Source organism: Dermacentor albipictus, chromosome 6, assembly GCF_038994185.2.
Source record: "Dermacentor albipictus isolate Rhodes 1998 colony chromosome 6, USDA_Dalb.pri_finalv2, whole genome shotgun sequence".
Classification (NCBI taxonomy): domain Eukaryota; kingdom Metazoa; phylum Arthropoda; class Arachnida; order Ixodida; family Ixodidae; genus Dermacentor; species Dermacentor albipictus.
In genome coordinates this window covers 136,208,846-136,225,529 of record NC_091826.1, presented here as the reverse complement: position 1 = coordinate 136,225,529, position 16,684 = coordinate 136,208,846, and the positions used below count along the sequence as shown (strand labels likewise).

The 16,684-nt window shown below is 43.6% G+C and overlaps 1 protein-coding gene across 16 annotated transcripts in view; it reads left to right on the top strand.

The window, feature by feature from the left end:
- Positions 1–16,489, top strand: part of shf (WNT inhibitory factor 1) — a 506,799-nt gene extending 490,310 nt beyond the window's left edge. For 6 of the 16 annotated variants that reach the window (XM_070541351.1, XM_065432220.1, XM_065432221.1 and 3 more), the window contains 3 exons: positions 1,596–1,696; positions 3,115–3,207; positions 6,720–16,489. In XM_070541351.1, the coding sequence (XP_070397452.1) occupies positions 1,596–1,696; positions 3,115–3,207; positions 6,720–6,926 (401 nt within the window). In that variant the 3' untranslated portion in view covers positions 6,927–16,489. Of the gene's footprint in view, positions 1–1,595; positions 3,212–6,719 lie in introns of those variants that run through there. The other 10 variants (XR_010564459.1, XM_065432225.1, XM_065432223.1 and 7 more) reach the window with 10 other exon arrangements.
- The last annotated feature ends 195 nt before the right edge of the window (positions 16,490–16,684 follow it).

The window sequence follows — 16,684 nt, the reverse complement described above, 5'->3', positions numbered from 1 at the left end:
AAACTGTTTTTGCTTGTCTCTTACAGCGATTTGAATGTTGCTATGGCGGGCAAAACCTAGGTTGCACAAGAACACCGCAAAGTACAATACCACATGGACGAGAACAAAGAAAACCGAAGGGCCCAATATTTATTGGTTATATCATAAAAAGCCTTAAAAATCTGCTGGTTGCTTGAAAAGGAATTGCACTTTCCTATTCTCTCCCTTTGGCAACCCGCTACTTTGTCCCATGATGTGTTTTGGGGTGAAGCAATATGATGATTCTGTGCCAATTTAGACAAGTTTTACAGACAACACAATTGCATCACGTGGCTGGATAAATGGCAGTAAATGTGTCAGAAAAGTATTCAAGCCGATGGGAGAGTAGCTTTGAAGTGTTACAGGGACAAACAACGATATGTGTGCAAAATTCCTCATGTTCAGGCACATGTAGCTTGATGATGTGGTCCAAGTAAAAATGCATGCTTGAAACAATTTGGAAGGGTGTACAAAAGATATCTCTGAATGTTCAATCAGAGTTTTAGGCGAGAAAACATTTTTTATGTTGCACGCCACGTCCCTATGTTGCACGCTTCACTGTGCTGCAAGCTTCAATGGGGCAACTGCAGCGGCGGCGCGGGTGGTAAGATTGTGTGCTGTTCTCATGTGGCTGGCAGCTTGGAAACAGTGTGACTGGCTGGCATGGCATTTCAGAAGGGCATCAAGGGCTGTCGATTGGTGCTAGGAGCTGCAGTTTCCACATCAATACGTTCGTGCAGCTATAACAGGTGCAGTAGAAGTTAGGTTGTGGGACCAGGTTTGGTGCTTTCAGGAGGGGGAAGTCTTTAGTGCCTGTGTGGCTGAATAGGAGGTGAGCCCAGTGTTGGAGTCATCAGCAATGATGGCATGAAGTGGCAAAAGTTGCGCATACCTTTCAGGGATATCATGGACTCCAACCCTGCTGAGCATCCTTTCTTTTTCTTCAACTCTTCGCTCTGGCACCCGAATCACAGATATATCCTATATTTTTTGTGACCGTGCAAAAAGCTGTTCAGGTGCCCTCTGCTGAAGACAGGCTGCCATCGAATGTGCTCCTGCCAGGACACATTACAAGAAAGGGTCCCGCTCTGGAACTAAAGTCGTTTTCATGCTAGCACAAATTTACAAAATTGTTATTGTTTTTGTACTGTGACGATGCAGCGTCAAAGAAATTGTGATTTTTTTTTTTTTCAAATGAGCAAATTCATCTTTTAGTACTTGCAACACTTGATCTTGAAAAGTAGCCACTGCAGCTATGGTACGCCCAACACAGTCTGAAATTGCAAGTGATTTTGGACAGAGGGCACCAATTTCTTTGGACCAATGGCATGCAATGAAGGGATGTAATGTAGCTTGTGTATTTACCCAGCTATAGGATTGGGGAGCATCTTGCATGAGGAAGCTATAACTCTCTGTAAAGTCCAATTGAAGAATCAACTCGTCACCATTTCTTTTCAGCTCTCCAATATTTTTCTTGCTGCTTGCTCACAAAGTGGTGCAATTTGAGCTCTTGTGACATGCCTAAACACTTCTCACAAGATTCAGTGCCACTTAAGATTGCTGTTTCATGTCTGCAGCGGACACCACTGATCCAATGCTGAACATGGAAGTACCAACTGGCTGGTGGTGTGCTCTCCAGCATCCTCCGAAGGGCATCGCTGCTCACGCAACAGCAGCCGTGCATGCAGTCCTCCTTTCCATCTGGCATAACAATCGTTGATGACAATTCTTGTGTTGTTTGCATGAAACCTGCGGTGTTGAGCATCAAGTTCTAATGCGCCATACAAGCAGAAAGTGTGGGTCTAACTACCTCTGGCTGAGATGCAGTGTGGCAGGGGCAAAGCTGTGAATGAAGAGAATACGCAGCTAAAACTGCAATTTTTTTTCCACTTCTCGTGAAGTTCTCACAAATTCACTGCAGACAGCGTTGTTTTCCTCAATTGACAATATTTAACTGAGCTGTCCTCATAAAATTTCTTTACTGAAGATATGACTTATTCACTGATGGGGCACAGTGTTTTTTTTTTTTTTTTTTTTGAGGGCGTATCAAAAATGCCATCCTTTGCTCCAATACGAGTAGATTTGCATGCCTGTTGCTCCTAAGTACTTCATAACTTTTTCACGTGACCGTGAAATGGGAGCTACTGTCAAAATCTGTATTTTCCCAGTCATCCTCCTTCATTCTCACTTTTTTCTTTCAGCTATTTCATTAGAGTTATGTAGTCACCCACTGAAAACTTGTCGTTTTAATCTTCAGCAGATGTTAATGGCCGTGGAAGACCTAGGTATGAATGTAGACTTTTATGGCACTTCTCTGGAGCTGTTTCATCTTCTTTTTGCAGAGGTCTGTCGAGCGTTTTCGTCCATGCTTTCTTTTTAAAGGACTCACCCCTATGGCAGCCAGCAACTAATTTACGATTTTATCCTCAACTTCCAGCTCACTCAGATCAGAGCGAACTTCACTCTCCTGGAGAGCACCTTCAGAACTTGTAGCATTCGACATAGTGTATCCCATGCGCTTGAACTTCTGGCATTACCTTGCCCCAGGAATGAGCCCCAGCGTAGGTTCAAGGTCAGCTAAAGTCGTGGTAATAATGCATGTCCCACACATATTTTTCACATGCACAAAGAACGAGTTAGAGCACCACTCAGGCGCCGTGTCCAATGAGATGAGCCATAATTGGTTCCGAGGCACAAACGGTGTGACGCAAGTTCAAAAGAGCAACCCAGAATAAAGAACTACGAATGAATCTCCAGTGCTATAAACTTTTGTTATGTCACTGATTGTCTCTCGCTTTCTCCGACACTTACTTTCTCGGCAGCAACCAGCGAATGCGTGTAAAAATGTGAAATACAATTTCACCATCCGCGGAGCCACTGCATCTTTCCATTGCCTCTGGGAAGCGCACGGCCGGCGCCCAGGGATTCGGCCTCACCTAAAACAAGAACTACTCTGATTAACCTTTCAGAAATAGATATTTTTTATAGTATGTGTCCAGTATGTGTCCACAGTGCGTCAACTCTGTAGACAGTACTGCCATAGGCGATTCCGTGCAGAACAAGCTGTGTGCTGAACCCCTGCATTCCTCTTTGCAGAGCACTGCCAGCGGCGCTGTGTTCATGGCGTTTGCATCCGCCACAACCGGTGTCTCTGCGACGAAGGGTTCTTTGGCCGCAGGTGCGCCAGGCGTAGGTACACTCTCTCCCTCAGATGCTCGCACAGTGACAAGGCGCAGCTGTCCAGTATTTCAAAGGCTGCCCTTTAAATTCTCCCAAGGCCTGGTGCGTTTATCAGTTCTCTCAAATGCAGCGGACAGGCATGCACATGTGTTTATAAACATACGTGACCCCTGTTGGATGCTAAAAAAAAAAGCAGCATGAATAGCAGCAGTGGCAGAAGGCTCGATTTTTTTCACCGATGCAATCTCAATCAAAGCCAGAGCAGAATCTTCCACTGCTAGGCCCACTCCTTTTTTTATTCGCCTCTAAGTGATCAATTAAAACACGCCTCTCTGCTGGTGAAGCGGTAATGGAATGGTCATAATACATGGTGCAATGAAAATGAGGACATAAAGACAGACAGAATTTTCACCACAAGCATAAATTTTCAACCAAGTTCATACCACGTGCACAAGGCCCGCCCCACAGTGCGCAGTTTCCAGGTTGCATTTGTGGTGCACATTCCGTGCGTCCTTGCTTCTTTCGTGCCATTGCATCATCATAGCTGTGTACCAACTAGCCCAAGTCTCAGTACTAATGTTCGATATCTAATGTGCGATATCTTCACTGCAGTACACACATAATTACAGAAACACGTGCCTTGAAATCCGGAAGTGCAGCTGCCCACAGTGCAGCACTCGGCAGGTTGGGAAAAGCCACTAAGACACTAAAACGAGGCCACCTTGAAATGCCAAACCTGACGTCCTCTGCATTTTTGTGACATCACGACACAAAAGTGTTGACGTTGTGCAGCAATAATGAAGTTGCCTATAGAGCAAACCGGAATGCACATCTGTTTGCGCTTATGTATGGCAGCAGCCGCAGGAACAGAGCAAGCCAGTCTGTCATGCACCTCTCGAGACTGTAGTCGCAAACAAAACTGGCCCACAGAAATGGATATCACTATTCTCAGGTTCAAAGGGCTTACACTGTCATTTACACAAAACAATGGCAATCTGAAAGTGTTGTGCTAGTACGTGTTCAAGTCGTTCAAATGTACGCCATTGAGGTGAACTGCAGTCAGCAAAACTATGCAAGTTTAGACTTGTTAACATGAGAAAAGACAATGTTTCAGAAACATTTCGTCTCGAACGCAAACGTGCTTACATTGTCAGCATTAGTCACAGGTGTTATTTAACTGTTATATTAGCTGGAAACCGAAGGTGCGTAAGTGAAAATAACTCCTGCTTAGTGAATGTGCTGTCACCACTTTTCAAGAAAACTTATTTATATCTAAAAATTGTTCAATTAGTTTATGGCTGCCTCTTAATTTACAGGTCCTAATAGTACCATGCTAAGCAACAAAAAATTGAAAATACCACATTTTATTGATAACAAATTGCCTACATATTGTTATTACTGTCATGTGAATGGAGTGGACAAATGTGAAAAGAAGTGACACTAATGCAGTGACCAATTAAGCAAGCTAGGCAATGGAGCACTCGTGACATATGAATAATGCAAGAGCATTACATAAAAAAAAAAAAGATGTCCCACTTTATACAGTAACCATTCAAATGAAACATCATGATATTCAAAGTTCATCACGATCATCCACCTCCATTTTACAGCCTAATATGTAAGAAAGGAGTGCATAAACTAATTAATAATGATTCTTCATGCAAAACTCATCACTGTTAGCCAATAAGAGAGTACTGAAAGTTTTGAAGGAAGCAAAGAAGTTTTTTCAGGCACGATACAGAAATACTTGCTAGCAGTTAAAGCTACCTATGAAACTTTTTGAAACTAGGAAAGACTTAGAATTCCTTCTGCAATACAGTGTCAGTGTCTGGGGGTGCTAAAAATTTAAACATACAAGGGGCTTGAAAAATATTCGAAACGTGATGACATACCCTGGAGGGTGGCTGATCACGTCAATACACAAAAGGCATCTTTTCCCAGGAGCTTGTATTCTATGTACTTCCAATATTCACAATGTCAGAATGTGAATTTCGACATGGGAAAACTGCAGGGCAGGTCAGGTCTGCATAACTTTGACCACCCGGGGTTTGCCCAAAGCACGGTATGCGAGGAACGCATTTTGCCAAAACGCTTTGCTATTTCACAGTAGAGTGTGACCTCACACGTGTTAATTATTGCACATCTGTAGGCCAGGTGGTGGTAAATTGTTGTTTACAAACAAAGACATTACCAGAAAGGTTGTATCTTGGAAATTCATTAGTTTTGATTGCAAGTTTCCACAAAGTTTCAGTTCTAGGTTGAAGGCAAGCAATGTGTGAATACAACAAGGAAAATTAGCTGCATGAAATACAGCTAAATGACACATATGGGATCTTGCAAACTCGACTTCACCTGATAATTCTGGTGGAGCTCATAACGAAAATAATAATTTTTTTTCAACAAAACCAGAGAGCTTTGTCTTCATACCGTGCATTAGCCTTTCCAAATAAATTATTTTGCACTCAATGGCAGCACCTGCAAGAAATGTGTAGCTGCTTACGAGTGAAAAAAAAAAAATACAGCTGCATTTGGATGTGGCACAATCATGAAAAGATACAATTAATTAAACTAAATCTTGTGTTACCATGCTTCATATAAGTGGGTTTCCTTTGCCTATAAAGAAACTGAGAATGCAAGATATGATGCAATATCTTACAGTGAAGCAAATATTTCTTTGCTTTGCTTGCAGCTCAAAATGTGTACTACAGTTGCGAAATTCTCACACCCTGAACAAGAGCACCTGATTTGGCCAGCAGCTACAGTCAGCATGCATTATTCGCCTGAATTATATCACTGCCATCGCATTGCTTTGGAAGGCTTCCTGTAACTAAGCATTGTTCGTGCACCATGCTTCAGCACAGCTGGACACCAATTGGCCAGCAATGAGCCATCTCCTGTCTGGCCAAGCTGGCTGCTTAGGCCCACCAAAATATAGTGAACATATTTTAGTCTCAGATTCAACTTGGTTATAACAATTACTAAGGATCACTCAAGTTATTTTTATGCACAGCACATGTCTATGTTATGTGTAAAATGTCACAGTTGCAAGATTGGCAAGCCCATTTTATCAAATACGGCCCACAGAGAAGTTAAAGAGAAACAAATGCAGCAATGAAACTTCACTTTGGCTCAATTGGCTATGAATTAGCAGTCTGTACAACAAAAAAAGATCACCGACACTTCTGCAAGTACCTGGTGGTAATCACCTCTAACTTGTTAAATAACAGTCTCTAAATAGCACCTGAGAAAACTATGATGCACCTTATGGTGTTGACACGATGATGATACACCATGTTCTGCTGTCGCACCTGGATGTTTGGACATTTTCAATGCTCTGCATAATTTCGGGTGAGCGGTAATGACGGCACTAATTTAAGTTTTGGTACCAAAAGTGTTGATCTCTGCAAGCCAGTGTAACACTTGCACTTTCATGTGCAAGAATTTTGCATGGAAGCTGCTATGCAGTAGAGAAAGGAAGGTCTCTTTAGATGTAACAGTGCCTTTTCTACTTAACACTGCAGGTATACCTAGGAGAAAAGAACGTCGGAAGAAGCAGTTTGTCTGAAACCTGCTCATTTCGAAGACCAGCGCTTGTGTGCCTTGCGAGTTCCAGGGACAACCAGCTTGACAGCACTGCCATGCAACAGGTGGTGGGGCCAACATCTCGAAAAGCCACTCGATGCAGGCATTGTGTAGATACGCTGCACTCGTCTTCCGTGCACTCGTGAAAACTAGCAAGTTGTTCTTATGTCGATGCACGCACCCACTGCGTATACTTCAGTGCAGACCACAGAATAGACAAGGTGGTTTTGTAGTGGTTTCCAGCCAGACAGTCGGCCAAGGCGTTGCACAACAGTGGTGTGCTCCAGATGTGCCAAGCTTAGTGTGTGCTGTGATCCTCCTGCGAGGGCCAGGGTGCCCCATCTAGTCCTGCCTGTTGGTGCCAGCAGTGTCCACTGTTCGACTCTGACGACTGTTCATCGCAAACAAGCTTCGAGAAGGCAATGTGCTCGCTCAGTTGTCTAACGTCATGCGAGCAAATCCTAGTTTATGAAATCCAACTGTGAACACTGTGGAAAATTTTTACTGAACCGAGAAAAAATAAAATGGTTACCCCTTCAACTCAAGGCTGTAATGCCCACAGAAAAAAAAAAAAGTCTAGATATTCATTACTCTGTGAGGGACATAATAAATGAGTGCCAACAGTGTTTCATTTTCTTAAAATTTCAGCAGTCATACTGAATGGGTGGTGCAATCACAGACTACACAGCATCAGCCCCATACAGGTGTAGCTCACATTAACTTTATTACCCTCCTGTTGGCATATTTTATGTCCAGTGAAGGCCATCTCCAGCCACTTGCATCAATTACTATAGGCCTAATCTTAATACACCACCCTCTGCAAGCACCCGTTACTACTTTTCCAGACATAATAGCCACTACTGCTGCTCCTGCGCAGCCGGCCACACTCAGTGATGGAGCTACAAGGTTTTGCAGACCTGATGCATCGCAATGTTTTCTGCATTCAGATAGGCTGCCACTGGAAACTCAAACTGGCAACATTCAGCAAGAATCAAACCACTTTCTCAATTTGTTTCAGCTCCCTCAATAAGGGTTGTTGCAGTACATTTGGTCTTTCAAGATCTTTTATAGCAGGACAGCAGAGTGCTTGCCATTTGTTTGCCTCAGTTTTACTGCTTCAGCCTCGGCCTTTGGTCGCACGTGGTTCTTCGTTATGATCCAAGATAACTTTGAAAAACGGCAAGGATTCTACAAGTTACATTATTCCAGGCACTGGCATTACAAAATATCGGCAAGACTGAGAGCTGCCACAGCATCAGTCATTAAGCTGCACATTAGACTGGCCTTACCAGAAATCGTACCTACAGGCACTGTGCATCCATTGTAGAGCACCACCAGTGAAATCATTCATGGCATTTGAAGCAGAGGAAAACTTGTTGGGCGAGTTGGTGCATATTAGCAAACAGTTTCATAACTGCGCGAACAAACGACCACAAAGAGAGCGCACAAGGACAGACGGATCACGTTTTTTACGGCCAAGACGCACAAAGAGGATATGCTCTTCCAGTCCATCGTGAGTGAAAGAGGAACTTGGCAGTACGATGTAAGCAGATTTTTGCAGAAGTGTTTGTCGTACCTTGAAGTGAGCGACCCATTTGAAACAAAAAACTTGGAAGCTGTTACTAAGTTCATGCAGTCGAATGGCGACATTGGCCTTGCCTTTTCCATTGGCATAGAACATTTGTTTTATTCTCTGCATCTGTCCTTGTGTGTTCTCTCTCTGTGGTTGTTTGTTTGCGCAGTTACAAAACTGTTTGCTAAGCAGAGAAAGCATGGCACCATGTGTACCTTCAGATGCAGTTTTAAAATGCTGATTTTTTCTGCAACAAAATAAAAAAATGCTAAATTTATGCCTCACTTTTTCTCCTGAATCAACGCAAATACAGTCGAACCTTGCTATCACGCAAGTTGTACTCAGAGCACAAAAAATTTGGTTAAATCGTGAATTTTGTTCAGTTGTTTTTGAAGTCTCAGCAGTAATAATTATTTCACAGATTTCCAGAACATTCCTGATAGATAATGCCTTCGCAGTAGGCACTTCAACAAATCACAAAAAGGTTGGGCTATAAAAGCGCGGTCATGAGCGCCGGTGCATGCAGTCGCACCAGGAGCAGTGCATCGGCATGGCTGATGGCACCTGAGATTTGCGTGTTTCGCATTGCGCAGCGACGTACATTTTGGATGCCATGGCTGACAGCGCTCAGTACCTGGAGCCATAATCAGATGACACCCACATTTTAAAAATAAAAGCGTACAAAGATGACAATATTCGCAAAAAGGCGCACTTCAGCGTGAAAGGCAAAGCATTGATTGCAACAGCAAATCATTAGACAGCTATACGCAGTAAGGTCGGCAATTTCATCGGCTGTATAAAGTGCTGTGAACATAAACCAACCAACTAAATAGGCAAGCACGGTGTCACATGTGCAGAAGTAAGCATAAACGAGCAACTCTGGCAATTTTCGATGTCCACTGATCTTAATAAAATGTTGAATATGTGTTCTTTTTTAACTCCGATTATCAGTGCCTAACTAAATGGCTGCAAGTCATTTAGTTTTCCTGAAAATTAATTTTAAAGATTGATTGCATTCCCAACTCATGATTATTTACTGGCCACCCTGCGTTTATGACAGAGACTACACTGCCACTGTCACTCATATCGTCGCTTAAATCGCCGCCGTCTAATTCGGAAAGTCTGTCAAAGTTCCCTTTGTCGTCAGCAGATATCTGCTCCGCTTCTTTGGCGTTAGCACCACCTGTTTTGCATTTTTAGCATGCATTCTGCGTGTTTACATTATGGTGGTGTAGGATCAGATGTCAGTGACTCATCGTGATGTCACGTGAAGCAGCTACCCGTATCGATTTTAGTATCTCATTTATTGCTTATTTAAGATTATTGATGAATTTCTAAGCAAACTGAACCACCCTGCCAGTGACAGTACTGTCAATGCCTTTTGAAGATGACAATATCCTAACATGGTTAAGAAAACGCCGGAGTTGCCCTTTAATACATCTCAATCAATGACCACAGATACTCGTGCTTGGGACACTGGCATGATGAAGAGCAACAGCAACAGTGAGCGAATTCGCATTCGTGCTGCCTGTCGGTTCAACATGAACTCGGCATACAACAACACAGTGCACACCAAGCTTTTCCTGGTCGGCTAGCCTTCGAATCCAACGCAGATTACTTCCAAGACGCACGCTACTCTGACCTCCCCCATCTCCCAGCACACATGTCCCTGCTCCTCTTTGCTTTGCGCCTGCAAAACAGTTGGCACGCACTTCCTAGTGAGCGCAAGATGACGACGCTACACCAAGCCACCATCTTTCTCTGCTCACCCTTGCATGCCTTCCCTCGTGCCTATAGCACAAGGTGTACGGCTACTATCTTATCGCACTTGGGCTTTGTACGGAACATCATGGAGATGAAGACAGCGGAAATTTGCTGGTGTGTCCATATAATCGCAATAAATATAATGCAGTTTTGCCAGAAAGGTGGAACATTGATGACGGTATAGCAAAATCTAGACGAAGTGATGTTCGTAGCTTCATCGGTGTCACATGCGCTCAGGCAAATGTGAACAGATCTCGGTTCTCAGATCTATCACAAAGCCTCCCTAGTGCATGTTGATACCATGCGTTCACCTCACCCTTTACGTCGAAGCTGAAGGAAATTGCAGCTCTCTGAGAAAGTTGGCCAACAATGTAACAAGTGGCACAGCAGTTTCCCAATTGCCGCACCCCGGCACGGTTGCTTCAACGGCATCATTGCCAGTACAAATTTTCATGCAAAAGGAGGCTTGCAAATAACTTCTGCCTCGGCTGACATTTTTATGCTCGTCTGCTACATTTACCAGCCATACAGGCTTCAAGTGAAACGACCGAAAACTTTGCTAAACTGAAACTGTGCGATGAAATTACTTTAACTTGCAAAAAAATACACGGTTTACTATGAAGCTAAGATCGAGAAATGAAAATAGTTCATTACATCCTAAATTTCACTGAATCTAGGTTCATTACATCAAGGTTAGACCGTATTCTTTCATTAGTGTAACTTCATTTGGCATTTCTTCAAACATTCATAAAAAGACTGCTTATGCTTGGGATAAGAATGAATCTAGCACCACTGAAGCATTTATGGTGCAAACAAACATGACCAATGATGATTCTTTCAGAATGTGAGATCAAAGGATCACTAAAGCTCAGTTTGTTCTCAAATTTTTCACTAAGTCTATGCATCTCACTGTCTACTGTGAGATTAGACTTGGCATAATAACCTTCAATGGCTACCCTGACCAGAACAGCATGCACTACTTTGCATTACCACAGAAAGAACAAGATCATGACTACTGTAAATAATTAATGCCAGACACAAGTGGCAAAATCGGCCTACATTTTCCTGACTAACTGCATTGGCGAGACTCAAAGGACCTCTTTTCATGTGTGACCATGCATACTGCGACACAAGAAAATATGTTCCGCCTGTGTATGTTCAAAAACAACTGATATGTCATTGAAGCATGATAAGGCTTAAGAAATTACATTGCAAGTCTGCGTTATAGGTATGCATGCACGAGATGTTGAACTGCTCTCCGAATTTTCCACTGTCAAATTATTCTTCAAGGCACCTCGATCTTCAAGTCTTGAATTGTGTAGCCACTAGCTTTTTACTCTTTAAAGGGCGCCTCACCAGGTCTGGCCATTTTGTCTTGACAAATGCAACACATACAATGCATGCTAATGATTATGTCTGCTAAGTATTACATCCCTACGTGCCATAGAAAGAGCTTAAATTTCAAACGAAACGCCCTTCTCGTTGTGGGTGTTGCGCTCCCAGCCAGTGAGAGTAGACGTATATTGAACAAGTGCCTCTGCTTACATGGCAGTGTTGCGACGTAGCTCATGGCGACATGCGACTTCGAAAATTATTCAAGGCAACATCAGTTATTTGTTTATTCTGTTGCTTCAATAGATGAATTAAAGTTTAGAAAAATAATAAGACATACAAATCAAATGTCTGCGTGCTTTTGGTTCAATTCGTACCATAGCAAGAGAAATGTACTTTTGTGTCATCTGCTTGTTCCCACATCATGCAGTTGTGTGTGCAGATAACGAAACTATATGCCCTTTTCAACCAGGTACCAGTGCACGATCATGCACTCACACCTGCCTCATTGCTCATGATTGTTGCACTGGTCATGTGTTCTCGTGTAGAGCGCACAAAACTGTCCGCAGCACATGGGACAAATGCAATAGCTTTTGTGCAAGACTGTCACCGGAAGTGCGCTACGAAGCAAAAATGCGAGACAAAAAAAAAAAATAAGAGGAAGGCTGTGGCAGTATTGACAAGCTGCGACGATCGTGTGACGTATTCGTCACACGATCCTCTGGCTCCGGTATGGGACAACGCAGGGAAGGAATTTTGCTTGCGGAGAGTAGACCGTGTGACGTATTCGTCACACGATCCTCTGGCTCCGGTATGGGACAACGCAGGGAAGGAATTTTGCTTGCAGAGAGTAGACGGACCAAGTGGAGCAGTGTCTGTTGGCGGTGATGCTCGCCTTCTGAAATCACAAGTTCGCTCCACTTTAAATATTTCTATCCCTGCTATTAAGAAATTAATCTGAAATATTGTTGTGGTAGAACACTTCTCAGAGGGCACATAACTTCCAGCGTATAACCAAAATTTGCTATGTGGCCTGGTGAGGAGCCCTTTAAGATGCACAAAATCGCTAAAGATACAAACTACTTAGACACAGCAGCATAAAACCCTTACTGTGCCATGCAGCCAGCAGTTCATCCATGAAGAGTTGCCTGCTTTTCATAGCAGAAATAAAATTGCTACACGGCAGGTATAGTCAAGACATTTGGTGGCACTTGGGTATATAATTGAAACTGCCAAGAGCCTTTGTAGTGGCACTGCACTATTTTCTTTTGTTCAATGCCCACTTGAAGGGGCCCTGAAACACTTCTCAAAGTAATGATAGAATTGCCATACTATTGAAGCATGTCATCCCATCAATGTGCTGCAAAATTTTTTCGAATTCTCTAGTTATAAGTTGAGTTATCTCACCAATATCTGGCTTTCTCTCTGCCTCCACTAGTGCGGTGTGGAAGCTACACAGCGGAGAAAACAGGAGGGCAAAGCCCCACCCAAAAGTGCACGTCACGACAGCAAAAGGACTCGTTGTGGACATTTCGTGATGGTGGGCTACGTTATGCTGCACGCTGCTGTTATTTCGGAGGCCATGCATAGCAGGTGCAGCTACACACAATTGTCTTGTGCAGAACAGCAGTGCGTTGATAAAAGGATTTTTCTGTCTTCTGAGATTACAATGTTTCATTTACTTAACAATTATCAATAGTGTGTTACTGAGAGTGCTGTCACGACCACGCTGCTTACAGTGGTGCTGATGACAACATTGCGAAAGCAAACAATTTTTTGCTTTTGCAGTGGAGCTGTATAGGGTAGGGCACCACACACAAAAACTATCATCATTAATGGCTCGTACTCGCATAAGCACCAATACCCCCGTAAGGCAAAGGGTGCAAGCACTTGGCAAAGTGAAGCGCACAGTGCTGACGCTCTTTGAGATCACGCATCCAAAATACAGAACAGCATGTCTAAAACTGTCATTGGCTGCCTCGGAGAAACCTAGTTGGGTATAACAGAGTATGCATTACGATGAGGAGGCCACGCGTGCTTACCACTCCCGAAGAGCAGCTCACATACAAAGTGCAATGGCGCTAACTTAAACGATGGTGATGCATGGCAAGCACCACCGAAGATTGCGCCCGAGAGGCAAACCGCAAGTGGCAGGCCAGATGGGACGACGTGTGTCGCAAATCAGAGAATGCGGCGAAGAGACTCACTTTTATAATGACATGGGTGAGAGAGCACCACAAGCACCCAACACACTTGGAATGTCTGAGGGGCTGGTGGTGTGAACCACGATGGTTACCACTTATTAGCCGTTACTTTCATGGCCCAATGATGTGGCAGACTAACCAATACAAGTAGAGATGCACACTCTCTGATGCAGGCAGCAGTTTCGAAACACAATTTTTCTGTGCTAGCAATTTTGCTCAGCAAATATAAAAGTTATTCGCTTGTAGCTCAGTGGAGAATAACAAGCCGAGGAACCACTAATTCCAAACAGTTTGCAATGTAATGCTTACGAGAAAAATTGCCGGTTTTCTTTTCACCACATCACTGCAGCTTGTTTCGTATTCTGCGCATGTTTGGATTTTGCGTTTTTGTTGGACATTCGGTTCTTTATATACATTTGCTTAATAAAAGCACTGGGTCTCTGTTGAGTTTATGCTACGTTAGATTGAAAATTAGTCCTAACCGACTATCCCATGTTGCTTCAGCGTGTTAGCAGAATGACTGAAAAAGCTCATCAGTTTCAGTACGGGCTGTAAGCAGTTGAAATCGGAAAGCTCACCAGTAGATGCACCAAGCAAGGAAAGCAAGTAACAGCACGTTCAAAGAAAACCAAGGTTTTTCTATGCACACTCGTTTTTCCTGCACTTAGTTAAAACCTACAAATAATTTTCCCTATGCTTTCTTTGTTGGCTTCATATTATTGTAAGTAACAAAAGTCGGGCCCCTCGGTTCCCCTTCTCGTTCATTGCATAGCAAATGTCTTAGAAACTACGATGCCTTCAGGTAGCACAAGCGGGTTTATTGGCGAGTTGATCTGGTAAGTTCCTGTATTACATCGCACCTGCACACTGCTGCCAGGAGTGGCACTGGCTTTCCAGGTCAGACCTGGTAACAAGGCACTCGTATTCGTTCCACACTTGCAGGTTTAAAAAGCGCACAGTAGCTTAGGCGAAGTAGACACAAGCGTTAACTTGCGCTCGTCTCGCATCTACCTTCTTTTGTCTTATCTAAGGTGTGCACTTGTTAAACCTGCAAGTACAAACGAACTAGTCGTGCAACACATTCTACTAAAGGGACATCAAAAGCAAATATTAAATCAACATGAACTGTTCAAATACCATTCCAGAAACTTCGCAGCGCTTGTTTTGTGCCAAGGAAAGACTTCATTTAAGAGAAAATCACGTCTGAAGGGTCTGCACACCTTAAGCGCAATTCAAATCGCCTGCCCCCGACCAGGCAGTAGTGATGTTGCACGTGCCATCATCGCCGTTTACTGCCGACAGTGAGTAAAATGGCACTCGACAGACAGCGCTACTGCTTTTGGTGCAAAACCCAAATGTGCGGCCATGGAGAGACTGAGCCATGGCAGAGCATTGAATTCGCTGCTGCAGCTGGTTTGGTCAAGTGGCGTGGACCACTCGGGCTTCCCATGACATCAAATGGACATGGAATTCTCTGCTACTTGCAGTTTGTGCTAGTTTCGTGAGCCAGCAACAGCAGCGCAGGACAAGGCGATAATGAAATTACTGAACCGTGAAAGCGCGAGTCGAGCGAAACCGAAAACTTCCGACCACCCACATCAAGAGTAACGCCAATGAGCTCGTCTTTTCTAAAAATTAACCAGAAATTGACAGGCAGCATTTTATTCAGTTTTGTAATGCAATAGAATATTCTATTTATACGAGCAGTTGAGTAGTAGTGACATAATTATAACTGCCTACATCATCTGGCTAATAGTTGAATGTCCCGGGCGTGTCGCAAGTCATGTCGTGCATTTACTTCAATAACTACAGCTTTGTTTGCGATAATATTGATGCTTTAGACATTCTTGAGCATTAATCTATCACTTTAGCTTCACTTAACATTTGGCTTTAGTGTCCATTTAAGGTATAACGCTGCACACTAATTTGGAGACAGTGTGTCAGTGAATGACTGGACACGGAATGAGTGTGCAGTCTAGTGACAGCGAGGGTGGAGTAGGTGGGTGCTGGCAAGTGTGAAGGAACACGAAATGCAAGCGCGAGTAGAAGCGTGAATGGTGTCCACTTATTGTGCCTACCTATGCTGCACATGCAATGTGGAAGATGTAGATTTGGAAGATGTCTCCACATTCTTTTTATCTACATTTCTTAAAAACAATAATTGATTTCCCTTATGCAGGAAATCACTGAACTTCATCAGAGTGCCGAGTTAGGTAGCCACGTGATGAGGTTTCAATGGGTGCCTAGTCATTGTTGTGAGCTTGTCAATGAACTCGCTGACAGAGAAGCAAGATTGGCGTTCTCTTTCTCGATGAAGGACAGATTGCCTAGTGGCGACCTGACACCAACTCTATGAGCAAGGCACTCATGCAAGACCTTACAAAAACATACGGAGCCCACGATGACAATATCCAGATGCCTACATATGATCAATCCAGATGGTAAATTCTGTTTGCCCCCGATGGTTACGCAGAGCAAAACGTCATTGCTACAAAGTATTCGTCTGGGCGTTGCTCTCACCCACTGCTATGCACACCTCATCGGCCAGTCGAACAGCCCTGATTGTGAACACTGCCAAACACCTGAAATGCTAGAACACATATTGTGCAATTGCACAGTGTATATTCTGGAGCAAAGGACGTTGGAAAGTTCCCTAGCCAGCGTTGGCAGGCAACCACTGTCGGAGGACGCTATCCTCTGCCCATGGCCTGACACTGCAACTTCAATGTGGGCAACTGAAGCACTGTTGAAGTTTCTGCAGGACAGACGAGCGCCTTTTGTAGGGCCACTGTCTAACGTACACAAGCACTCCCCACTTCTCTCGTAGTCACCCAGGTACTTTCACGGCCCTCTTCCCCAGTGCAGAGTAGCAAACTAGTGCGCACTAGCTCAGGTTGACCTTTCTGTCTTTCCTGTCAATAAATTCCATCTATTGTCTTTTGGCTTTATACGTAATTTGTTTTTTCCTGTGGGAGCAAAATACATGTAAAGCAAGAGCCTGCACAAACGTTTTTTTTATACTCTTGTCTCA